General features: G+C 40.2%; 1 protein-coding gene across 1 annotated transcript; it reads right to left on the bottom strand.

Moving 5' to 3' along the window:
* Window positions 1–251: 251 nt before the first annotated feature.
* On the bottom strand, window positions 252–24,272 carry LOC131218663 (ankyrin repeat protein SKIP35-like). Its single transcript, XM_058213336.1, has 6 exons — window positions 24,178–24,272; window positions 13,681–13,739; window positions 12,833–13,489; window positions 4,841–5,273; window positions 3,269–3,868; window positions 252–1,414 (listed from the first exon to the last, which is right to left on the bottom strand). The coding sequence occupies exons 3-6, from the start codon at window positions 13,411–13,413 to the stop codon at window positions 1,211–1,213; spliced, it is 1,818 nt and encodes a 605-aa protein (XP_058069319.1). The 5' UTR covers window positions 13,414–13,489; window positions 13,681–13,739; window positions 24,178–24,272; the 3' UTR covers window positions 252–1,210.
* Between the last annotated feature and the right edge of the window lie 1,696 nt (window positions 24,273–25,968).

Raw genomic sequence — 25,968 nt, 5'->3', positions numbered from 1 at the left:
GAAGAATTCGCTGCAGATCTCAACCATGGTCTACTTGGGTTCCCTAGTTCGCAACCGGGCCAGACCGATCCCATGAGTCAACCCCAACTTGGGCAAGTTGGGCCAATTTGATCGAGCCGCTGAGTCAATTGGAACCATTGTGTCATTGGTTCAAGCATATCCCACCATTACAGCCTGCAAATGGATGGGTAAGATGAAGCTGATAACAAAGGAACTGGTTCCAAGCTAACGAAAAAAAAAAAAAGAAGCCAAAGATAAATGGCTGGGATCGTTCAATCAACACAAGTGTTGTGGGTCATTTACAAGATTAACGGTCCAACTAAAGAAAAATTCTAGCTGCAATGTAATGTAGGACAACTCTTGGTCCGTCATAATGGATCTCCTTGAAACTGAAACTAAGAGTATCAGCGGCTAGGATGCACCGGTCACAAGTGCCATCCCCCAACCACCAAAAAAAAAAAAAAAAATTTAAGAAAAAGAAAAAGAAATGCAAAGGCCAACTCTCCCAAAGCAGGATCAGCATCCCATTCTCAGGCACGCCAAAGTGGCACACTTGCAAATGATCTGGGCCACACGGTCTATGCATTGTAGGCCATAAATTATGACAAGCCGGTCATCAGTTGGGCCATGCTTGGATGTTGAATGCAGACCATTGATTAAACTCTGTTGGAGGCATTGACCAGACAATACAATGCCGGGGTGAACTTTTGTAAAGCATAGTGAAGGTTTTCAGTTTCCTCAAGTGGGGCCCACATGGTTCAAAAACAGTTGATAGCATGGGCCTCACCTTGGATGGTCCATATCTATGGGAGATCCTACTTCTTTGAATATCTGGCTTCTTTCTTACTTGAATGTGAACCATTGATGTATTTTCTTTCTTAACCATTTGTTCCTTGGCCACCCGTGTATCCACAATAGAGCCCATGATATCAACGGTTCAGATCACTTTAACTGCAGTACCCACTTATAAAATCTAAAAAAACCCATCCATTGCAGTACAAACTTTCAGCCAAAGCATTGTATGGTACCTCTCTTTCCACCATCTATTTTATTTTTTTTTTGCTGTACACGTCACGCCTGATGAGCAGGCCAGCCAGATTTTTCAGCCAAAAAGCATATGAGGCAGGACCACCTATTGAACAGCTTGGATCGCGACCACATGTGGCCGCTCCGGCACATGTGACAAAGGAAACAAAGTTGCACCCAACTGCTACAGCAAGAACACTGGGATATGACACTCCAGAACTGCGAGGAGATCATTTCTGGTCCGCCAGATGACTTGCTCAATGTTGTCGAAAGATCCTTTTCCGAGCCTCCAAGCAGCCTCCACCAGCTGACCCCGCAACCATTGAGAAAGCAGTGGCCCGCCAGCTTCTATGCATTCTCTGTACAGAGGCAAATATGCGATTGCTACCTGCAAATGCTCAAATAAAAAGCACCATTCACTGATATTGATAAAGAGATGCATGATCACGTATGTGAACAAGCCATGTGGGGCCCACCTGTGATGTGCATGTAGAATCCAAACCATGCATCCGGTGAGCCTACTTATGGGCAATGTACATCCCAGGAACCACCCCTATAAAAAAATCAGGTGGGCATGTCTAAAAGTGTCCCTGTTGTTCCCTTCGTGTGCTTTGACATGTCCCTTCATCCTGGTGGGGAACACCTGATGACTAGGTTGGATGACATAGGCACAACAAGGTGGACCCCACATCCCATCAGAAGCTTCTATCACGGGCGCCGCCTTCCCCCAATGTCCCCATTGTACCCTTTGGTGCATCTGAGATACAGATCAGGCTGGATTTTGGAGATCTACACCCAACATTACGGGAAGAATATAATGGGACAGGTTGGATATCACTAGCACATCATGGGCCCCACAAAGCTCAAACATATGGTTATTACTATACGAATGAATCTATGTGATAATTCCCCTACAAGAAAAGGAGACTAGGCGCTATAGGGTCATCTATATGCTTTGGTGATCCAGATTGTTGATCTGAGGTGTCCCTTTCAGTTGGAACAGTCCTAGCCCTTGATAAAATGTGGACCATTAATATATTTGCTTCTTAACTGTCTATTGGTAAGCCACTGATTAAAGGCTTAGAATCTTCCAATCTAGAAGTTTGGGGCATCCTCAATCCACCATGTTGCCCATCAGATCACGGTCTGGATGACCGGCCCATGTGCCACATATGCAGGGTGTCGAAGCTCGGACCTCTCTAATTCCTCTGTAGAAAATTTGCAGCGAAATTTTCAAAGAGCTCCATCTAATTTGGTTTAACAGATCCTTGATATTTACATAGAATACTTCAACCTCAGTTTGCATCACTCCTCAGTTTGCACAAGTGATGCACATGGTTCAGTGATCACGACCGTTTGTTTGTTGGGCTGCGCTGTAGACAGACTTTCCCCAAAAATCTCCTCCACAGGACAATCCCAACCTTTCAACTTGTGGCTGTAAACAGACTTAAAAAGAATAGAAATGCAGCAAGGGTGCAAATCGACTGAAAACGGGCCCAAGATCGGTGGATAGGATATTCCCATCTGGAAATTTTTTGGAGAATGGTCTCTTCCACGTCGGCTCACATCTGCCAGACAATCTGGCCTGCTGAACCACGGGCCCACTTGTCCAAACTGAAGACCAGTGTATACTGTGTGAATCCTCAGGCTGAGGTTCAGGTAAAAGTGAGGACGCATTCGGGGCAGGGCTGCTTCAGGAGGGGAGAAATCCATTTGTGACTTGGGAAATTTTCTAAATGGTTAGAAATGAATTGATTTCAACAGATATGGTTTTTTATGTTGTTTGTATTATAAAAAATAGCAGTAGAAATCAATTGTCGTTTATTAATGTTTTTCTCAGAAAATGAGTGGATTGATTTTGTCCAAAAAACCATGCGCATTTCCTCTTTTTATTGGTGACACCATCTGACCTTTAAGGGCTCTTTTCGGTTTTCCAGGATAAAAAGTTCTATCCAAACAATGGCAGAGGGAAAACAAATCAATTTCCATGGAAAATATAGCTGCAAATAAACAGTGGATGGATACTTTTTCCCACTTCTCCACGGTTTTAGTTTTCCATGGAGGTTTTCCACATCCGCGCTTTGGAATCTTCCTATCCAAACAGGTGGAATTTCCAAAAATCGTGAAATGGGTCTCTTTTATGTTGTACTGGAAAGAGGGCTGTCTCTTGAAATGAGTTATTTTCTTGCACCCCGAGCCGAATGCAGCTAAGGTAAACATAAAGAGAAGAACACTTTGTTACCTGCAATGACAATGGTAGATCTTGAAGACTCAAAGGCGACAATCCCCGTTTCACAACTCTCATCACGTTCGCATAGTGGTCTTGACCAAACCTCCGCCCACGCAGGAACGCATCCTCAGACCACGTATCATGGAAAAAGGCTCTCAACTCTGGAGAGATGGTTTCATCCTCCGATTTCGCCACACAATCTGCAGCTGCATAAGTCGCTTCCGGATCACGCAAGAAATTCGATCTCATTAGATATCCAATGCCAACAAACGAATCGCTGCTCTGTTCTCCGGCCGCTTTGATCAGCTCTATACACAAAGTAGAAAGGACATGGTGGGGCACGTTGGGTAACAAGTAGTCTATCACCTCAATTCTACTACTTGAAGCTGCTGCCGTGAGTGTCAGGCAAAGATCCATATCAGTGCAGCCCCTCTCGACAAACCATTTGACTACTTGAATGCAGCCCTTCCCCGCTGCTCTCATGAGAGGGCCCAAGAAGTCAGTCGCATTCCCTTCCACCACCAAGCACTCGATCGTGCTAATCTTGCAAAAGCGGGACGCAAAGGCCAGAGCAAGATCCACATCGACATCCAAGTTGTTGCGCTGGGATATCTGAAATCAAGACAGATACAATGAAATCCCAAAGTAACTCTCATTCCACAGAGAAAACATGCAGAAAATGAGAACTAACAAAACCCAAAAGAGGTTTGATAGAATACATCTGGATGTACTACAATATGATAAGTTGGGACTTAGCCTTTGGACCTAAGTCATCTTTCAATGATCTAAACTGTTTACATGGTGGACCACATCTTGAATGGGGCATAGGTAGAGAATATACACTCTTATATTGGAATATTTCAATCCTTATAATATGGACGGTCTTCTAAACTTTTGAATAATAAAAAAGTTGAAATTATCTCAATTTGAGGTCTTTTTTGGGTATACCCCACCCATGGTGAGGACTATCATCTAAATGGTTTGGGTCATTGAAAAGACCCTGATCCAATGGCTGAAGTCCCGGTGTACCCTTTGCAATACGTTGGAATGTATTCTAGCAACCTCAACCCAATATGCACTGATGCATGAAAAATGAGAGTTTTCCGTTGCCAGAAAGAGAGTCCATAGCATAGTTGCGAATGGAGTCCTGCCATGGCTGCTTGTAAGAGTAGGATTTCAAATCCTACTCACATGCTATTTTGGCACATCAGTGTGAGATCCAGGTAGTTCATCAGCTAGGCCCTGCCATGCATGTGCCATGACCTGAAAATCATGCTGGTCCCATCACTGGAGGAGACGTGCATGTTGAATATGGACTGTTGGTTTTTCTTTTACTGTATGACTGGCCGACCTCAATTAGTTGGTATAAGGCTATGATGACGACGATACGAGTGGGAAACCTAATGAACTGATTGTCCTAATTCTCAGGTCACGATAAATACAAACAGCAGACCTGATGAACCCTGATCTCACAAACACATACCCATGTGGGGAGAGAAGCATTCAAAATCCAGCCATTGTATTTGTCATGTGCATGCATCTCTCCTAGTAGCAAGTAAAAAGCTAGTCATGTGCTCTCTTTACCTGCAAGAGAATGCGAACCAGCTCGGTACTACCGAAGCAAGAAGCTTGAAGAACCCAACGGTTAAAATCGTCTGCGCCCCACTCCAACAATATTTCTAGGAAGCCTTGGATTGCACTCGACGTGATTCCAGACACCCGACCAGGATCGATCGCACTGAAGAAGAGTGTGAGAGCAAAGCATGCAGCGTCAAAGGCCTCAGTGAAATCCTTCACCGTGAGGTGGACGCCTATGAGATCCAAAAGTTCTCTGAATGCAGAAAGCTGGAGTTGAAGCTCAATGACCCAGCTGTTCATTACCCTGTCATTGTTTCCCTTGAAATAGGAGTAGAAACCAACACAATTCAAAGCCCATTCCGTAAATCCCTGAATTTTGGCAGCAGCTCCAGACTTCAGAACTGCATTGCCCTCGCGTTCTTCAAGACGCTCGCTTAGCCTACCAGCAAACAGCAATGCAATTAGTGCTTGATTAATCTGCTGGTGCTAGGTCTGATGATTGCACGTGTGTAGATCCCCACCCCTCTATACGGCGCCATGTGTGCCAGGGCAGAATGTCTGTGGAACATCTGTACCGCTCATCACGTGTGCCCCACCTTGTAGATGCCAGGCCCAAAAAATACACCTGCCCATCCACCAGGTGGACATAGTTTCTGAAACAAATGGACCCAGCTTTTTTAGCTGTTCATTTGTCATGTACACTGGCCCATCTGACGAGTGTACCAGGCTGATTTTTGGGGTTTTCAGGTGAGGGTATTTATGTGGTTGAGATCACAATGGACAATTTGGATCTTGCATATGTGTGCGACATTGGCACATGTCATGGCATGTAGAGGGGCTGGAATCTACCCATCCATGGTATTAGCAAACCATAGGTGCTATAAGACATGACTCATGGTCATGGCAATAGTTAATTAATGATAAATGCGTGCATCTGAATATACCATTGCGCCTATCCAATAAAACAGGACATGAGCTTCAAACATGAAGGTGTTGATGGGTTGGCCAGCCCGTTGATCTTCAGGCCTAGCCCATTAGGGACAGGGCTCAGGTATAGACTCACAGGTTTTGTGGGGCCGATTGGACCCAAAAGTTCAGGCATGATTAGCAATTGGGTCAAGTGGGACCAGATAAGACCTGAGGGCCATGATAATAACAACAGATATTACTCCTATATATTTTTATAACATACCATTAATATATATGTTTGTACATATGCATATATTTGTGTGCACACAGCTTCTGTTGACCTACATACACTATTCTTGAACTATGGTAGGCCACAAATTTGAAATTTAGTCACAAAATACGATTATGCATGTTTGATATGGCATAGAATAGGTACAGGTAGGGGTGTCAATGGGTATCCGATGGACCCGATCCGATTGAAACAGGTCCAGGTCCACTTTTTTTGGGCCCATCAAGTAATCAGGTCTGGTTTGGATCTCAGCTCTTGGGGCCCGGTTAAATTTGGGTCCAGTTGGGTTCATGTTGAGCCCGTGAACTAGGACCCAGTTAAAATTGGTCGGATCCAGTTAGTTTTAATGGTGATACTATATATGATATACTTGTTTATTCTAGCAGCAGAATAAGGTTTCCCAAGCCATAGACATGTAAAGTAGTCCATTTACACACCACATGTGTCAAAGTGGCACATGTGTGTGATCTAAAGCCATCCATCAACCGCACCCATGTTAATGTTCTTCTTTGACCCAAACCAACTAGAAACCTAGATCTAAAGACCCAATAGGTAACCGATGGGTACCCAGACCCGATTGGATCTGGGTCTGGATCTCATTCAAGACTCGAACCTAGCTATCCTGGGTTTGATATTATAGAACCTGGCCCATATCTGACCTGCTGACAGCCCTGAAGATGGGGTTGCATTGCATATGGCTCAAGCGCTCAAATATTCTATGTTGAAAAATAAACAGAACAAAACACCATATTATATTCATGAATAATGCAAAATTACTTCAAAACAAAAACAAAAAAACAAAAAACAAAACAAAAAGAAAACCCTAATACTTTAAGTAGATTTGTTTTTGTACACTGATATTCAGGAGTCGAATAACTTTGGCACCCCAAAAAAAACCTAATATTCGAAGTAGATTTATTTTTTATTTTTTATTTTTACAATGATATTCGGGAGTCAAAGAACTTTGGCACCCATACCTGTACTTGTACCTGAGTGACACAGGGAAGAGGTGCTTTCAGGCTGCAAACAATAACTTTCTATAGTGATGTAGGGCCTCATTCACCAATAAACTGGAAAACATCCAGAAAACTTCATGGGCGATGGTGGGTTCACAAGGACCATGGATGAGATTTGTAACCCTTTTTTCTTTTTCTTTTTTCCTTTTTTTGATGAATAATCCACAACCCATCTTTGCAAATAGAAATCTTTGCTTTTTCAAGCTTTCAACATGGCTCCTTTAAGGAGATGGTAGTCAAGAAATTACAAGCAAGTCTCAATACTGCTTCGACATTTGAAGAAAAGAAAAATGAGAAGAGGCCAATTTTTTCATGGAGGCAAGAAGACTCACATGTCTGCAATATTGAAGGAATGGAAATCGACCTTCGATTCTTTTGCATCTAATTTAAGGTCAAGAATCAATGAATTTATACACACACACACACACACACACACACACACACACACATGGAAGACATGTGGACAAGGGTGCCCCAACCTCGTAGATATTCCACTCTATATAGAAGAGTGTCAATTGGTGGTTGTATAGTTCCATAGTAGAGGTCTGATTAGGGTTTTTAACAGTAGGATGTTGACAGGTGCAACTTGTATCCTAGGTCTTCAATGCAAACAACTTTCTTTCTTCTTTTTTCCTTCCAAACCCAATCGAGTCATAAGGGAATAAGTGATACTATCAAAAGGTGCCAGTGGAGTTCTTTGGTAAAGTACCCGTGGAAAGAATTGTAGTATAGTTGCGCAATGCATGAAGGGAAGCGGCAGCAGGTTCGAGTCTGGGAACAGATAAGTGTCTATTTAAAAATGTTTGCCAGTATAAATGGCTAGGAAGCAGGAGAAGGAGAGCGTGTTCAAATTGCAAGTTTGAAGCAGGAGCGGCACCTGATGGAAGGTTCTTGCAACTAAGATTTGGAGCTTGAGCCCCCCCTCTTGCTCCCTTGTCTTCACACGGCTGATTTAGCTCCATAACTTGGACTTGGACATGGAGTCATGGACATGTGAGTCAGCATCAGACACTAACACGATGTGTCAGACACGGGGACCCTGAAAAACTCAATATGCTGACACACGTAGATACAGATACATAATGATATAGGAAAGGTAGTTACTTTATACGCTGACAGCTTATGACCCCTGATAGTTGATACGTAGGCCCTCAGTAATTGTACATGTCGCATACATCAATTCAAATTAAACTGACTGCATTGGGAATGCCACTGTTGTGTTACAGTTCCTAAATCAGATTAGTGGACAAATCCTAACCTTAGTTGCAAATCTTTCTAATTAGGTGTGGCTCTCACTTCGAATCGTGCTTTGGATTTGCGCTCCCACTTCCTATCTATTTATACTTGGAAAACATTTGAAATAAACGCTTCCACACTCTCACACCCAAATCTGTTGCTGCTTCGCTTCACAGTTCATGAAACTATAATCCTAACCTTTAAGTCATCGACACTTGGTTGTCGAAAAATCACCATTGAATATTTCCATTTTTAACCTTCCAATAAATGTCCAACATCCAATAGTCAAATTATCAAATAAGCTTAATGCTTGGTTCATGATGCATTTAAAGTGGGACCCACAATTTGGACAGTTTAATTTGAATTACTTGCGTGCCATGTATGCAATTCTAAGTAATTTCTAGATGCCCATGTATCATCCATCAAACTCTATCAGAGTATCAAAGTTTCACTCTATTGGAAAATGTACTGTTATTATATACGTTTTACCTTGCATACATGAAATTGAAAAATGTATTATCATTAGCATCATAGTCTTGTCCCAGCTAATATAGAAAAATGTACTTATATAACTGAATATAGATTTTCTTATGAACTATACAGGAAAGATATAAATATTTCTAAAAATACAAAAAAGAAAGGATATTTTTTTATCGATAAGAAAGGATGAAAATTTGGTAATGATGAAAATTTTGACTTAATGCAGAATCGGAAAGCACTCGGTGTTTAGTTTTGTTTGTTAACACGGAACATGGAAAGCACTCCGTGTATTTTGGCTGAATTTTTTAAGCAATGATGGTCTAGCTTAATGATGAATGGAGAATGCACTCCGTGTATTCTTTTTAAAAATTTCAAAATTGCCCTGCACTTTCTCCTTTGCATAAAACATAACCCAACTTTTAACATGTGGCACTTCTCTGTGCCCACTATGATTTGTGTTAGATCCACACCGCCCATCAACTTTTTTATATCGTCTTAGATCATGATCCCAAAAAATGAGGCACATCCAAATCTCAAGTCGACCACACCATAGAAAGCAGTGGGAATAGAATGACTACCGTTAAAACCTTCTTAGGGTCCACTGTGAAGTTAATTTGCCATCTAACCTCTTCATAAGGTCACACAAACCTATATGAAGGGAAAACACAAAAATCAGCTTGATCAGAGGCTTATGTGGCCCCAAGAAATTTTTTATGGTAGGCACCCAACTCCCACTATTTCTTGTAGTGTGGCCCACTTAAGCCTTAGACCTGGCTTGTTTCTTGTTCCCTATAATGACATGGAAAAATGAATGGACGGTGTGCATAAAACATATACATCATGGTACGCCCCATAGAGCCCTTTGACAGGACCGTCCATCTCTAGCTAGACCGAGTGGGGGTAGTGCGCAATCCCACCCGCATTTGGGGGGAGCAGATCAGGTGAGACCCGGATCCACCGAGGTGGTGGGACCCCTGACTATGGGCCCACTGTTATGTATGTGACTACAACCACATCGTCCATCCATATTTGATTGTCCATTAAAAACTTCTTGTGGGCCACAAAAGTCTTGGATCAAAATGATATTTGTGTGGTCTCTTCATCTAGGTGTTTGTGTCCTTATCAACAGGTTGGATGGCAAATAAACATTTTGGTGGAATCCATGAAGTTTTTAATGGTGAGGATTAAATCACGACTGTTTCCTATGGTGTGGTCCATATAAAATTTGTGTCAGCTTCATTTTTGGGGCAATGCCTTAAAATAAACTTTCAAAATGGCTGGATGGTGTGGATTTAAGGTATACACATCATTGTGAGCCCCACAGTCAGGGGTCCCACCCACGGTGGTGGATCCGAGATCTCACCTAATTTGCTCTCGAATTATGGGGGTTTAGCGGATTGCATGTTGTGCCACATGCCACCAACCTTGGTCCTAACCATGGGGCCCACCTTGATGTATGTATTATATATCCACTTTGTCCATCCGTTTTTTCAAATCATTTTGAGGCATTATGCAAAAAATGAAGCAAATCCAATTATCAAGTGGATCATACCGGAGGAAATAGTGGTGAATGACCATTAATGGGCCAAGAAAGTTCTAGGCCACATGAGATTTGGATCATCCTCATTTTTGGGATCAATCCCTAAAATGATTTGGAAAAATGGATGGACGGCGTGGATAAAACACATACATTACGATGGGGGCCACACAATACCGTCCAATAGCTAGGGGCTACTGACGTCGTTAGTATGCAATCTGGATCTCCCGAGGTGGGTGGGACCCTAACTGTGAGGCCCACTGTGACGTATGTGACTACGTTCGTGCTATCCATCCATACTGAAAGCTCATTTTTGGGCATGAGCCAAAAAATGAAGCAGATCCAAATCTCTGATGGGCCATAGTACAAGAAAAAGTGGTAAATGACCATTAAAAATTTCTTACGAGCTACAAAAGCTTTGGATTAAGATGATATTTGTGTGGTCTCTTCATCTGGGTGTTTTTTACCTTATCAACATGTTGGTAAATAAACATTTTGATTGAATCCATGAAGATTTCAATGGTAGGGATTCAATCATGATTGTTTCATAAGGGCAAATGTGTCAAATTAACATATTCCAAACAATTCAGACGTTAATTAACAAACAGGTTGTTCTAGATTCAATAATAGTTTTTCGACTTCAGATTCAGACTTTATATTCAAATTTCAGATTCAGACTTCGAACTTCAGATTTGTTTTACCCAATAGAAGTGTCCACACGTGTCAGCATGTATGTCTGACGGGTTGCCAAACACAGCAATTTCTGTCAGACAAGATCGATCTTTCATGAGGTATGTCAAGCTATTGCCTCTTTCATGGGACCAACTAGATCCATGATAACAAATGAAGTGGCCATTCCTGCCGTTGAACCAAAAATCATACACATGCTGAAATTTCCAAGGTCGATGGCAAGGATTGTGGGACTCCCTGAAACTCCATGAGATAGTTCAAGGTAGGGATGCAACTCAGGCGTGTTTGGTTTGGGTTAAACTGAGCCTGACCTGACCTCAAGAGGACCCAACCTGCAATCCAACCCAACCCAAGGTGACTAACCCAAACCCGACTTCCTCTATACTCAACCCTAAACTGACCCAACTAACCCATCCCATCCCGATCCAACACAAATACATATGACTATTCCCTACCCGACCTGAATTTGCTCAACCTGAACCCAACTGGATTTTAAACTGGGTTAGAGTTTTCCAACCCTGAATGAACTCAGGTTGGGTCAGTTGGGTTCAGGTCAACCTAAACCCAATCTGCAGCTCTTAGCCCCCCAACAAAACCACCCCCCCCCCCCCCTTGCGGAAATATTGCTCCATTGTAACAGTACCACCATAAACTTATGGCAGTACTGAGCTTATGGGGCCCACATGTATAAATGACATCCAATATTTGTGATCTCGGCCAATATTATCGATATTGCACCCGCAGGAAGTTGCAGGACTTTTGGATATCGACGATATTATTGCATTATATCGATGATGTATCGACAATAGTATCATCAATACATCAATACCAACAGCACCACTTGGTCTTTTCCCAGAAAAAAATTAAAATTTGATGGGAAAAAAAAAAAAAAAAAAACTTACAAAATCTCATTTTTTGTCAAATCTTTCACTTCTAATCCATTTCTTAGATTTATAAATGATATGAATTAATTTTGAATATAGATGCATCACTTCTATCAAATGATGCATAGTTTAAGACCTTATACAAAGGAAACTTATTATGTGCACTTGTTTTGTGATCTTTTGATTTCGAAGTATGTAATAATGTCTTTTTTAACACCCCCTGAAGTTCCATTGAAAAATTCAACCAAATTCCCAATGTTTCCCAAAAACAGTGAAACATTAAGCGATACATCTGATCCCAAGTGATAACCAATATGTTTCCATATCCCGAGGGTGTGCGATACATTCGTTGACACTGATATTGAAAACATTAATGACATGCAACCCTCCATTAGATGTGCCACCTCAACTTAACCCCAGGGCCCAAAAATCAACTCCAGACATGAATCAGGTGACCCAGAGAACAGGAAATAGGTTGGGAGGGGACCCCACCACCTTGATTTTCACCAGAGCCCACCTGTTGCAAAAATACCTGACTTTTGGACTGAAACTTTATCGAGGCCAGACGAAGGGTCTGAACGAACTGTATTTCATATAAGCAACACGGTAGGCCCCCCAGCAATATTAACAGTTGGCATCCCTACTCAAAGTATTCCTTGGGGTGTGGCCCTCTTGAGTTTTCAATAGGCCCAATTTTTGGGCCTTGGGTTAAAATAAGGTGGATTGGACGCAGTGCACACATCACATGGACCCCGCCATGAGCCTGTATCACTGTTGCAAATGGTGGTGCCGTTGCCACTGGAGCGTGTACCATAAAAGAATAGCTGATTCTGATAGTCCGAGACAATTAGCACACAAATAGAAATTTCAATTGACAACATACTAGCATTTAGCAATACCCAGTTTGATTGACACTCTAGTGGGAAAAAGACTCAAACAACAGGAACTAGAACATACCTTTTGGCCATGATATTGACAGTATCCTGTAAGCTCATTGTCCGGCACCTACAAACCAAGACACATGAAGCAAGAAAGGAGGTCCTAAGCATTGCTCCTCTATAGTCAGTAGCACCACAAGCGATAAGCTTCTTGATTAACTCTAACACACCCTTAAGTTCACGCTCCGTCCGCAGAAGCCAAATGGCATCCAAAGCAACACCCAAAAAGTCATTCAGACCCTGCCTATCTGTAAATGGAATCAGAATTTCCGCAACAAACCAATCACAAGAGCTAACTGCAATCTGAAACCTTCTCCCCAATCCAACACGATCACATTGACCGAGTTTTGTGCCGTCCTGACTGATGACCATTTTCTCTTTCTCACTGCTGCTGAAACCACCAGAAAGTTCAGCACTGTTACAAGAACAGGGCATTTCTGTCGTACAAGTGCTGCTGCTGGATTCCCCTATTTCCAAAACCAGGCACGATGATTTTGGGGGTGCTTCATCATCGATGCAACTATGTGTAAATGAATCTGGAAATGCGTCTGCGGCTAATTCTTGAATCCCGTCTTCCTCCAAAGAAACAATGTCCTCCATTTCCAAATCTATTGCTAGTTTCCCAATTCAAAAGAGCTGCCTGGTAGACAAGCCAGCATAAAGACTATAGCTCTATCTGCATCAAAATAAAAGCTCTTCTTAATACCCATACAACCTCTCTTTTCAACAGGTTATAACCATGAATGAAAAAACCTTCATCAACAATCTTCTTGCAAGGGTCCTAAGTAAATTTTTTTTTAACTCCAAATTTTCTAGTAAGCAGAAAGTTTCTCTCTAACAATCTTCAATTGCACATAATAATCATACCATGGAGAACAACAGAAGAATCCAGTCATCTCAAAACCGTGGTCTGACTGCTTAAAATCCTAAATCAGAAACACTAAATGTTAGAATCCAACAAAAAGAGTATTGAAATCCAAAACAGAATTAAAAAGAAAAGAAAAACCCCAAAAACTTTCCTTGCTAAAGAACATCAAAATCCCCAGCCTTAAACAAATTTTTTTTTATGTAACCGCTCGAAAAGCTCTATATCAGAAACCCCAACAAAGGGGGTCAAAGAAATAAATACAAAAAACAGAAGAAAAAATAATAATAATAATAATAAATACTTTCTATGAAAAAATACAAGCAAAGCCTAAATTCAAGAAATGAATAAAAAATAACTGCGATCAAATACTTCATATTTCAATTACCCTTACAAGGGGCAAAAAAAAATTTCAAAAGATTAAGGCCTGTTTGGGTTCCATTGAGAAGGTATTTCATGAGAAGAACAATTTCTGATGGGTTCTAATCATTACATGCCACATCATATGTTTCTCAGATGAAGAATTGGAAAACTGCAATGAAGAAACAAAAAAAAAGTACAACATTTCATTAGATGGTATATATTCATCTGACTTGGAAAGTAATTGACACAATCCATCATAATTGCTATTCTCACGATATATCTTTTTAATAAAACCAAACAGACTATAAAACATGAAGGAAAAAAATGCGACCAAATAAGTAGGTCCAAGAAAAAAAAAAATGTTTCAGAAAATCTACAGAAACCAACCCAAAATTCCTATTCCATTTGAAAACAGGCAAAACCCAAAACCAATAACAGGAAAAGGAAAAAAAAAATCAACCAAATCACGTCTCTTTAAGCTATCCCTACTGTTGGTGTCAAATTTTAAGTAGGCTCATTTTAGTTTGCTAATAATCCCACCAGTGGGAGTATCGCGCTCTCATTGCCGGTCCAAAGCCCAAATAAAGAAGAGTGGGAGTTTCTCATGAATCCTAACAATCTGACATTTTGACAATAGAGTGGAATGACGGAACAAGATTTGTGTAGCCTACAACTACCCCAATTAGTTGGGATGAGGCTTAGATGACGACAACGATTACGATGATGTGTTAGTTTATTAATATTAAGATGTCACAAGGGTATTTTTGTCATTTCCTATAATGTCTTCAGTACTTTCGGCCCATGAGGCTTATAGGTGGTCCCTACAAAACTATCTCCAAAATTTTGGCTGGCTCAAAGACTGAGACAGGTGATTTCTAAGGTCGTCTCCCCCTTCCAATTTGCTTTTATTGAGGGTAGACATTCCTTATTGCTAATGAATGTTTGGACTCTTGTGCTAGGGAGAAGAGATCGGGCATTCTATGCAAACTCGATCTCCAGAAAGCTTATGACCATGTTGACTGGTCTTTCCTGGATTATATGCTTCAAAAATTGAGTTTTGGTTTTTCTTTTTTTTCTTTTTTTGAAAGATAACTTGTATTAAAGAAGAAACAGGAAGAACAAGAGAGAGAAAACTGCTGAGATAGCAGAAGCTAACTAAGCCTCGAGGAAGGCTAGATCTACATTAAGCCCATCCATATGGGAAACCCATTCAGCAATTAGACATTTAACGGAGGAAGCCACTAAGTGAGAAGGCTTCGATTTGTTGCGGAAACATCGATTGTTTCTTTCTGTCCAAATAGCCCACCAAATTGCCAGAATCGCCATCCGTCATAGCCGAGATTTCAATTTGCCTATTCTTACACAGTGCCAAGCCTTGAGAAGCATATCCACATCTCTAGGGAAACACCAACTGACCTTGAAACAGGAGAGGATGTCTGTCCAAATGGAGCAGGCAAACGGACAGTGGATCAGCAAATGGTCCACTGTTTCTTCCGATTTCAGGCAGCATATGCAAACATTAGTTAAAATCATACCTTTTTTTTAAAAGATGATCTAGAGTAAGAATTTTTCTGTTCCCAGCCAACCACCTGAACACATGCAATTTTGGAGGAACAGCATACTTCCAAATGAAATGAGGGCCCTTAGGAGAGGTGTTGTCGTTAATGATGGAGAGCTGCTTGAAGAGGGATCTGACCGTGAAGACTGAGGACTTGTCTGCTTTCCAAATTAGACAGTCCTTAAACGCCTGATTAGGAGAAGCGTGCTGAACACAATCCAACAGCTCCACAAACTCGTTGATTTCCCAGTCGTCCAAATTCCTTCACCATTGAATAATCCAGACCACTTTGTCTGCCTCGATGGAGTAATTTTCAGCAATGAAACTATTTTTCTTCGCAGCCAGCCGGAATATGTTAGGGAATTTATCTTTTAACGAGATGTCTCCCAGCCAGGTATCCGTCCAGAAGCTAATGCAATCTCCTTTGCCAACTTCAAAGCCTATCTGTTGGAGGACCTCTTCTTTCATACGATAAATGCCTTTCTAGATTGCGGAGGCCCTATACGAGGAAGACTCTTTCGTCCAACACCCTCCTTCCGAGCTCCCATATTTGCCTTTAATGATTTTATTCCACAAGCTATCATTTTATGTACCAAGTCTCCAAATCCATTTCCCTAAGAGAGCCTGATTCATCGTTTTTAAGTCCTTTATGCCAGCTCCTCCGTCTTTAATCTGCTTACAAACCTGTCTCCAATCCATGAGATTGAACCTCTTCTTGTCGTCCCTACCACGCCAGAGAAAATTACGCCTGAGGGAGTCAATGGACTTAAGGACCGCAGCAGGACAACAAAACAAAGACATGAAGTAGGTTGGGAGATTGGAAAGCGCTGGTTTTATCAGCGTGAGCCGACCACCAATAGACGGGTAACGACATTCCACACAGCCAGATGGTGATGGAATCTCTAGATAACCTTGTCCCATTGATGTTTTTAGGCAGGCTGATGCATAAAGGGAGACCCACGTATGTAGCCGGGAAGGTCCCCAAGGAACACCCCATTAGATCGGCCAACTCACTAACCTCCTGATTGTCCAGATTGACCCCATAAATTTTGGATTTGAGCATGTTCACCTTCAGACCCACGACCACTTCAAAACATCTAATAACTGTTCGCAAATTAGAAATTGTTTCACTACTTGCTTTAGAAAAAATAAGGATGTCATCGGCAAACTGCACGTGAGATTGGATCTTGTATCCCTTTCACTTGGACTCCCTTAAGAATACCTTCCATCTGGCCTTTATGGAGCATCAAAGATAAGGCCTCACCGGCTCACCGACAATGAGAAAAAGAAAAGGGGATAGAGGGTCTCCTTGCCTAAGGCCGCGCGAGCTTCTAAAAAATCCTTTCGGCGATCCGTTCAAGAGAATAGAAAACTGCGCTGAGCTGATGCATTCCTTAATCCATCTCCTCCAAGTCTCACCAAAACCCATACGCTTCAGCAAATAAAGAAGAAAGTCCCATTCAACGTGATCGTAGGCCTTTTTCAAGTCCAAGTTGCAGAAAATAAATTTCTTCTTAGAACGATGGCTGGGAATCAAGGCATTCATTTGCAATGAGGGCTCCGTCTATTATCTGTCTACCCAGGATGAAAGCGCACTGGTTGGGAGCGATGATCGAACAAATAACTTTCTGCAACCGATTAGCAAGGACCTTTGCCAAGATTTTATACAGACTTCCAATGAGGCTGATAGGTCCAAACTCTTTAAATTCCGAAGCTCTCGAACACTTGGGAATCAGCGCGATAAAGGTCGCCCCAATGTTTTTAGAGAGTCTCCCTCTTACGTAAATTCATTGAGAAAGGCCATCACCTCTTCTTGAACGAGATCCCAGAAGACTTGGAAGAACTAAATAGGATAACCATCAGGGCTGGGGGCTTTGTCTCCTCATAAGGCAAACACAGCCTTTTTGACTTCTTCCAAGGAGAACGGCAATTCCAAAAAGCCAGCACCTTCTTCACTAATACTCTGGAACGAGAGGTTATCCAGCCGAGGTCTGGACCATCCCTCATTGTGGAGGAGCCCTTGAAAGTAGGAGATAGCTTCGCGAGTGATCGTCTCTCTGTCCTCAATTCAATTGTCGTTTATCACTATGTTGTTGATGCGATTGACCCTTGCATGCATACTAGCAATACTGTGGAAGTTCTTCGTATTCTTGTCTCCTTCCTTGATCCATTTTGATCGAGCTTTTTGCTTCCACGAAATTTCGCCTTCCAAGACTTTGGCTGAGAGGGATTGGATGAGCTGGATTCTCTTCGCTAGGGATTCTTTCGTCATTGGACTGCTTTCGGCATGGATGTCAATCTGTTGTATCTCCAATAGGATCGAATCCATCTCCACTTCAGATTTTCTTCATTCCTCCTTGTTCCACTACCTGAGTTTTTCTTTCAACATCTTAAGTTTGGAGCACAGTCTATGGCCTGCAAATCCATGAGTCTGCAGTTCCTTCCACCACTCAGCCACCATGGACTTAAATCCCGCAACATGAAGCCAAGAAATGTCAAATCGGAAAGGCTTAGGACCTCAGTCTACCTCCTCAGCAGATAAAAGAAGGGGCCAATGATCTGAAGTAGTCCTGGGAAGGACAGACTGAGAGGAGAAAGGCAGAAAGTCCAGCCAATCAGGAGATAGGATAAAACGGTCCAGCCTTGACATAATCGGGGGAGAACCTCCCGTTCGTCCAGGTGAATTGAGAGCCGATTAAAGGAAGATCAACCAAACCGTTACTGTCAATCCAGTCGAAAAAGGCGACCATGTGAGGCTTCATCTTATGCCCAGACGATTTCAATCCCGCGAACCTGATGGAGTTGAAATCTCCTGCGAAGCACACTAGACCATCGAAACCTTGTCGGACAAGAATCAGTTCTTCCCAGAAGTCGTCCCTTAAAGCGTTGTTTGTACGGCCATAAACTGAGCAGATGAGAGAGATCGCAGCCGTAGCATTGTTTCTCAGAATAGCTTAAGTCGAGAAGTTACCTACTATACTCTTTAAGAGAGTCCAAAACACAAATCTCCATGCGAGAAGAATACCCCCTGAACTGCCCGACACATCTTTAGCCACCCATTCAGCGTCCGTCGCCTTCCAAAGCGTTCTCATCAACCGTTCATCAAACGCTTTCACTTTGGTCTCCTGAAGGCAAATGATCTAGGGATTGCATTTGCTACAAGAACTCTTGATAAGTCTTCTTTTTTTGTTTCGACCCCACAACTCGCACATTCCATGAGACTATCTTCATGAGAGAACTACACTTCCCCACAATCCCTTTATTCCTTCTTCAAACCTGAGATTAGATTTGCTTGTTGAGGTGATGACTATCCGCTTCATCTCCCTATTTCTGCCTACCCTTGGAGTACGTTTTTGAGGAGTTCTGTTAGGGTCCAGAGGTCTGCCTCTAGTTTCGACACACTGGAATAGGGCGAGGAAATCCTCCAGGCAATCACCGAACGACAGACCAAGAAGTCTCCCAATGTGTCCCATAGCATCGCGAATCCATTTCTTCCTACGAATCGTCTTGACTAAGGAAGCTCTCTGATCTTTCTCTATTAGCTTTACTGCAGAATTCCCGCTTCTGATATGGAGGGGCTCCGCAATGATCACCTCTGCGCCTGATGGATCTTGGAAAAGAGTTCTGGTTTTTCTTAAAGAGCTTGGATAAGAATTTGTTTGTCTTCTCCCAAATATTTTGTCCTAATCAATGGATCCCCTTTCGGTTATTTCAAAGCATCTAGAGGCCTTCGTCAGGGGGACCCCCTATTCCCTTTTCTTTTTGTTCTAGTGATTGGAGCCCTTAGTGGTATGTCGACCAAGGGCTAGGAGATGGGGCTGTATAGAGGGTTCTCTATTAGAAATCTCCCTTTTCACATTAACCATCTCCAGTTTGTCGACGATACCTTGCTGTTTTGTGATGAAGAGGAGAGAATGGTGACCTTTCCTTAGTATGTCTATTTGCTGGTTCCAAGTAGTCTCGGTTTGAAGGTCAACATGTCGAAATCTGAACTCTTTTGCATTAATCTCTCAACAGAGGTGTGTAATTCCTTTGTGGATTCCTTTGGGTGTAAGGTAGGCTCCCTCCCTACTCTCTATCTTGGTCTTCCTCTGAGCATAGGTAAGCCCCCACTCTTCTTATGACAACATCTTGGAAAGAAGGGAGAGAAAACTTTCATCCTAGAAGTTAAATGTGTTATCTCTAGGGGGCAGAATTAACTCATCTCTTTCGAGGATGCCCATCTTCTTTTTGTCCTTGTTTCAATGCCCCAAATCAATTATTTCCAAAATTGATAGTATACACAGGAAATTTATGTGGCAAGGGAGTAGTGAATCTTTCAAGTTCCCTTTGCATGGAGAAGTATCTCACTCTAATACAAATATACAATCTCTCTCTCTCTCTCTCTCTCTCTCTCTCTCTCTCTCTCTCTCTCTCTCTCTCTCTCTCTCTCTAATATTCTCATTCTTTCCTAGATCTCTTACTCTTATCTCTCATTCTATCTAGCACTCCAAGTCTACAAGGCCAAGTAGACCCAAGTGTTTGTGAAACATGGTTTTCCAAAGATGCATAACAGATTACTTGCTGTCAGTGAAAATGGGAGAGAAGGGCACCACAATCCTACCAATCTATATCGATGCAATTGTTCTCACAGGGGTTGATGAAGAATCAATTAGGAAGTTAAAATCAGGGACGGAATTTGATATTAAAGATTTTGTTCCCTTGACTTACTTTATAGGGACTGAAGTTGCTTGCCCAAAAAAAGGAGATTTTCATATCCAAAAGAAAGTATGCTTTAGAGCTTTCAAAAGATACTGGAAAGCTAGTGGTAAGTCCAATTGGTTCCCCAATGGAAGGCAATAGTGATCATTAGTCCTACCATTTTTTTAAAAGACAACAGGAACTTTCATTGAAAAAGCGCTGAGATAGTGCAAAGAGGAAGCAAGAAAGACAAAAGAAAAAAGGGAAAGAAGGAACCAAAATCACAACAATCAACCCTTGGTGGCAACCCACTCCATAGCAATATCCAAAACATGAGAAGAGACCCAATCCACACTACGAAAAATATTATTGAAACATCTACCATTCCTCTCAGCCCAAATAGCCCATAAACCAACAAGGAGTGAGAAAACTCATTCAATTTCTCGGCCCAGAATTTTCTTGGGAGATTTTCAAATTTTGAGGTTTTTCTTGACATATTATCGGGAAAATCTCACCAAAATAAAATTGATTAAAAATATTTATTGTAAATTAATAAGCAAATTTTAAAGTTAAATAATATTTATATAACAAATTCAATACAACAATAAAAATGTGATATCTTAAAAACCGATATTTTGAAAATATCGCGACAATATCATTAGGTGTATTTTGCATGATCTTAACACGATATTTTCAAAATCTCGATGATATTCGTCACACTACCAGTGGCAAGGTATTCAATAATGGTAATTGTGGCCATAACGACAATAATCGTTACTGTTACAGCCAAAATCTAAAAAACATAATGTAATGAACCATTAAAGGACTGTAATGGCCCATTATGGGCCATTTTTCCATAATGGTTGTTACGGCCCCATAACGTGTAACAATAACCAATGTTACCGGCTGTTGCGACTGTTATGTAACCGTTTTTGGATACCATAGCCTGTGAAGAAGTTGATATGCTTAACGACCCTATTATTTATCATTCTATAGGGGTTATTAGTCAATTCATGCATTCCCCAAGGAAGCTTCACATGGAAGTTGTTCAAAGGATCCTTTGATGCCTCAAGTCCTCTCCTCAAAAGGGCATCTTGTTTTCTGAGCATGATGAACTTGATGTATGGGCTTATTCCAATGCTGATGGGGCCAGCTCCAAGAGATAGGAGATCTACCAGAGGTTATTGCACTTACATTGGACGTAATATAGTCACATAGAAAAGTAAGAAGCAGAATGTTGTGGCGTGATCAAGTCCACAGGCTGAATATCATGCTATGTTACGCATCGTTTGTGAGCTTGTTTGGTTGAAGAACTTTATGAACGAACTTGGTTTCCCCGCTTAGAAGCCTACGGAAGTATTGTGTTGACAACAAAGATGTTATTCATATCCTCTCCAACCATGTGTTTCTTGAATGGACCAAGCATATGTAAATGGACTGCTATTTTGTTAGGGAGAAGGGAGCTAATAAGAAAATAAGTACTCCATTTGGGAAGTCAGAACATCAACTTGCCAATACTTTCATCAAGTCTTTGAGAAGAGATTGCCAAAGAGTTGTAAGCATACCCTACACATGTAAGCTCAAGCTTGGGGATAAGTGTTGGTGTTGTAAATTAATTAGCCTCATTCAATGTTTTAAATATCGACGATATAGGCCGATATATCCCACAATATATTTTGTATCCCACCTGCATGATACAAAACGCATAGGTAGTGCCGATATATCCCACATGTTTGATCCGATGAGCATTTTCAATTTCCAATCCTTTTTTTATTGAAATTATGTTAAGTTAGTGTCAAATGGTTATAAATCCATTGGTTCTTTATGTTTTGCATGAAAAATCATGGAGTTGGAGCTTTAATTTCGATATTCATAGGCTCTTCATGTTCTCCATGTTTTTTCTTTTCGAAATTTTCCTTCAACCAGTCGTCAATTGAGACTAATTTCAAAGTATTTAGGAGTATTTGATGAAATGATCATCACATACACTATAATTTCAAATTTTGGGTGTAGGCGGTTCGATTTTGGAGAAAATTCAAAATTTTCCTAATTTCTCCGAAAATGTTTGCAATGTTGCACTTCAAACATGAAATCAAGCATGTATGAGGGCTGATCTATTGATTTGTTAAGTCCTTGTCAATTTTCAAAAAATAAAAATCATTTTTAATTAAAATTTAATATAAATTTATTAAAATATTTTTTTTTCAAAATTTCCCTTTAACCAGCTATCAATTGAGACTAATTTCAAAGTATTTACGAGTATTCGATGAAATGATCATCACATATACTTCAAATGTTATGCATTTAATTTGAATGTAGTTGCATTAGTTCAGTCAGACAATGCATAACTTAGGACCCTAGACAAAGGAAACTTATTATGTGCACTCCTTTTTTAAGATGTTATGAATTAAAAATGTGTATTAAGGCCTTTTTTAACAATCCTTGAAGTTTCATTGAAAATTTCAACCATTTTCCCGATGTTTCCCAAAAAGTGCGATAAATTACCCAATACAAATTATATATCCCGTGTGATAACCGATGCGTATCTGTATCCCACGGAAGCAATATGTAACGCAATACCGATATTTCAAACACTAGCCTCATGTTAGTTTGGTGATATAAAGATATCTAAAGGTAATATAAAACTCTCGGTTGCAAGAGGGTTTGGTGTTTTTTTCTCAAAAACTTACCTTTTCCCACTTTTTCTTCTCCTCCTCAATACACACAGAAGAAAAGAAAAGAAGAAAAAAAAAACAAATTCAAAGGCGTGAAGAAAAATTAACCCAGTGTTTGATACAAAATACCCAACCCCAAAACTTGCTGATTTGTATGCAAATAAATACAATCAAATAGCATCTATCCATACTTTCAACACAAGAAGAAGAAGAGCAACCAAATTCAGTCAAATTAAAAAATAAAAAATAATAATAATAATTTTTTTTTTAAAAAAAAACATAAATCCATAGTAAACCAACAAGTGGGTCTTAGAAATAAATTCATTCGATACACAAGCCCAAAGAGACTAACTCAAAATTCCTACTCTACATATAAAATACAAGAAAACCCCAAATGAAGTAACAAGAAAATAACACCAGATTCAATAACATGTAATAAATACATCCAATAAATAAAAACAACTATTAAAAATTTCAAACTATCTATAGAAGAACCAAAATTAAAATTTAAAATTTTAAAAATTGACTACAAATGAATTGGCTAAAAAAATTTATAAAAAATAAAATTAAAATTAAAATTTTAAAAAAAAAAACAGCAAGGAATTGGCATAAATCAATGCATGCAAAATCCCAAATCCAAAACTCCTACACATGTCAATATGGGCAAAATCAAAGTCAATAAGATCAACTTAAAAAATCCATTAAGAAAATTTTAAAAGGGGAAAAAATCAAGTTCTATTAACTAAAAAACACATAAGAATCCACAATAACCCACTAAATAAATGCATTATGATAGAAAATCTCCTACTCATGCAAATTTAAGAATAACCCAAATTCAATAAGAAAACAAAGAAAATCTATTCAAAACAAAGGAAAAAAAAAAAAAAAAAGTCCAATCTATTAAAATACACATAAATAAGAAAAAAAAAATACACCCAAAAATGCATTTGATACACAATCCCAAGGAAACCCAAAATTCGAAAACAGGAAATTACAGGAAAAAATCCAACCAATCGCCATGGATTTCAAACTATTAATCGAAACTAACAAAACCCAAATGCAATACCAGGAAAAAAAAAAAAATCAAATCACAGAGCATTGATTCGAACTATTCATTGAAACTAACAAACGCAATCAAATCATTAAAAAAAACCAACAAATTGAAGTAGAAAATGGAAGAACAAAAAAATACCTCCGAATGCATGAAAAGAGCAGTCACTCACCGAAGGAAGAAATCCTTTTTTTGAGAATTTCGGTAGTAGAGAGCCTGCGAGGAAGTACGACTCCGCTGGTGTGGAATGGGAGTTTTTTTATTTTTTTTAATTTTTTGGGGTGTATAATACCGCTCTGAACACATGGGGCCCACTTTCATCAAATCAAACGGTTGATGTTGTTTGACCATCTTCGGATGGAGTTTTAGTAAAAACACCTCAGATTGGATAATCAAAACCGTTAGATATGCAGTCAATACATAGACGGTTAGGAGAAAATATAGATTTGGGTACTGTTCATTCAAAAATAGAGGCCAAATATCATACACTTGGGTCTTCCGATCTTGGAGATAATTTGGTTCCTGGGCCATCCATGATGAGGCCCATCTTATCAATGGTTTAGATCATTTGATAGTGATATAAAATTTTAAAAATGAGAACTGAAAATCCGCACGTTGCTGTACAACTTTTCGGCTTGAGGTTTATTAGAGAGCAGATTCGGTAGGCCGGGGAAGCACCAGCTTCGGTGAAGCGGTGACCGTGGGTCCCACCTTGATGTATTTTTTTGTATATCCACACCGTAAATCTGTTTTTTGATATAATTTTACAATATAATACCGAAATTAATTCAGATAAAACTCCGTGGTGGACCACACCTTGGAAACAGTGGGAATTAAATACTTACCATTAAAAACTTCTTGTGGGCCACGAAAGTTTTGTATCAAGGTGATATTTGTATTTTCCATTAATCCATGTCTTTTTAACCTAATAAACATTTTGGATGGAAAATAAACATTAGAGTGGGCCTTAGAAATTTTTTTAACGGTGGCTTTTCAATCAACATTGTTTCTTGTTTTATGGTCCACATGATATTTGAATCTACCTTAATTTTTGTGTCATGCCATAAAATGATCTGGAAAAATGGATTGGACGGAGTGGATAAAACACATAAATCATGGGGGAGCCCACACAGCACCGAACAGCACCGACGCGAATTAGAGGGCTCAGTACCGAATCCGAGTCCCTCGACATTTATTAATCGTAGACGCGTGTGGAGACCGTCAAATCTACACGCAACAAACACGTATCATTAAGGAATACGTGTGAATGATCAGAGATCTTATCGGACGGATACATATATAAAACCTTGTGGATAAAATATAAAGGCCCTTTCTTACATGTCATTTAAGCTAAAAATGTACAAAAGAGACGGACGGTTGAGACGCATCTATTCGTGTTGAACACGGTGGACCACCTTAGGAATAAAAAAAAGTTGATTCTAGTCCATTAGATCTCAAAAATTATATCAGATGAACAGATCGGATTTCTCAAATGTTTGATTTATTAGCACGTGTTATTGCACGTACATGGAAGGTGTCTGCGCGCGTGTTTCTGCCGGATCTTCCTAGATACGGACAGAAGAGTCCGTTTTACCTCTGTCGCGACTAGGTGTTCAGCATGTGTCTCTCCCCATGGAGCCCACATTCTGTGATAAATTATGATTTCAACCGTCCATATACTCAGGAGTATAATAAATAACATATTTATAAAAAATCAGTGCACAATGATGTTAATGATATTTGATATTCAGAGTTAAATGTAACCCATTGAAAAATATGTTTCTAAACTTTTCAAATCGTATTTTCAGATTAATTTTAAATTTTAGCATTTCTAGCTTATTATAAGTAAAATTTACGGTTTAGATCACCGGATCAACTCATCACGTGGGCCCAATGAGGAGACATACTAGCATCTTGAATCGCGACATAGACAAAAACGCACTCGAGTGCGTGCGTTTTCCGC

This window comes from Magnolia sinica, chromosome 11, assembly GCF_029962835.1.
Source record: "Magnolia sinica isolate HGM2019 chromosome 11, MsV1, whole genome shotgun sequence".
In the NCBI taxonomy this organism is placed as follows: Eukaryota; Viridiplantae; Streptophyta; class Magnoliopsida; order Magnoliales; family Magnoliaceae; genus Magnolia; species Magnolia sinica.
Note: the sequence above shows the minus strand (reverse complement) of the source record. Positions and strands in the feature narration are given on the sequence as shown.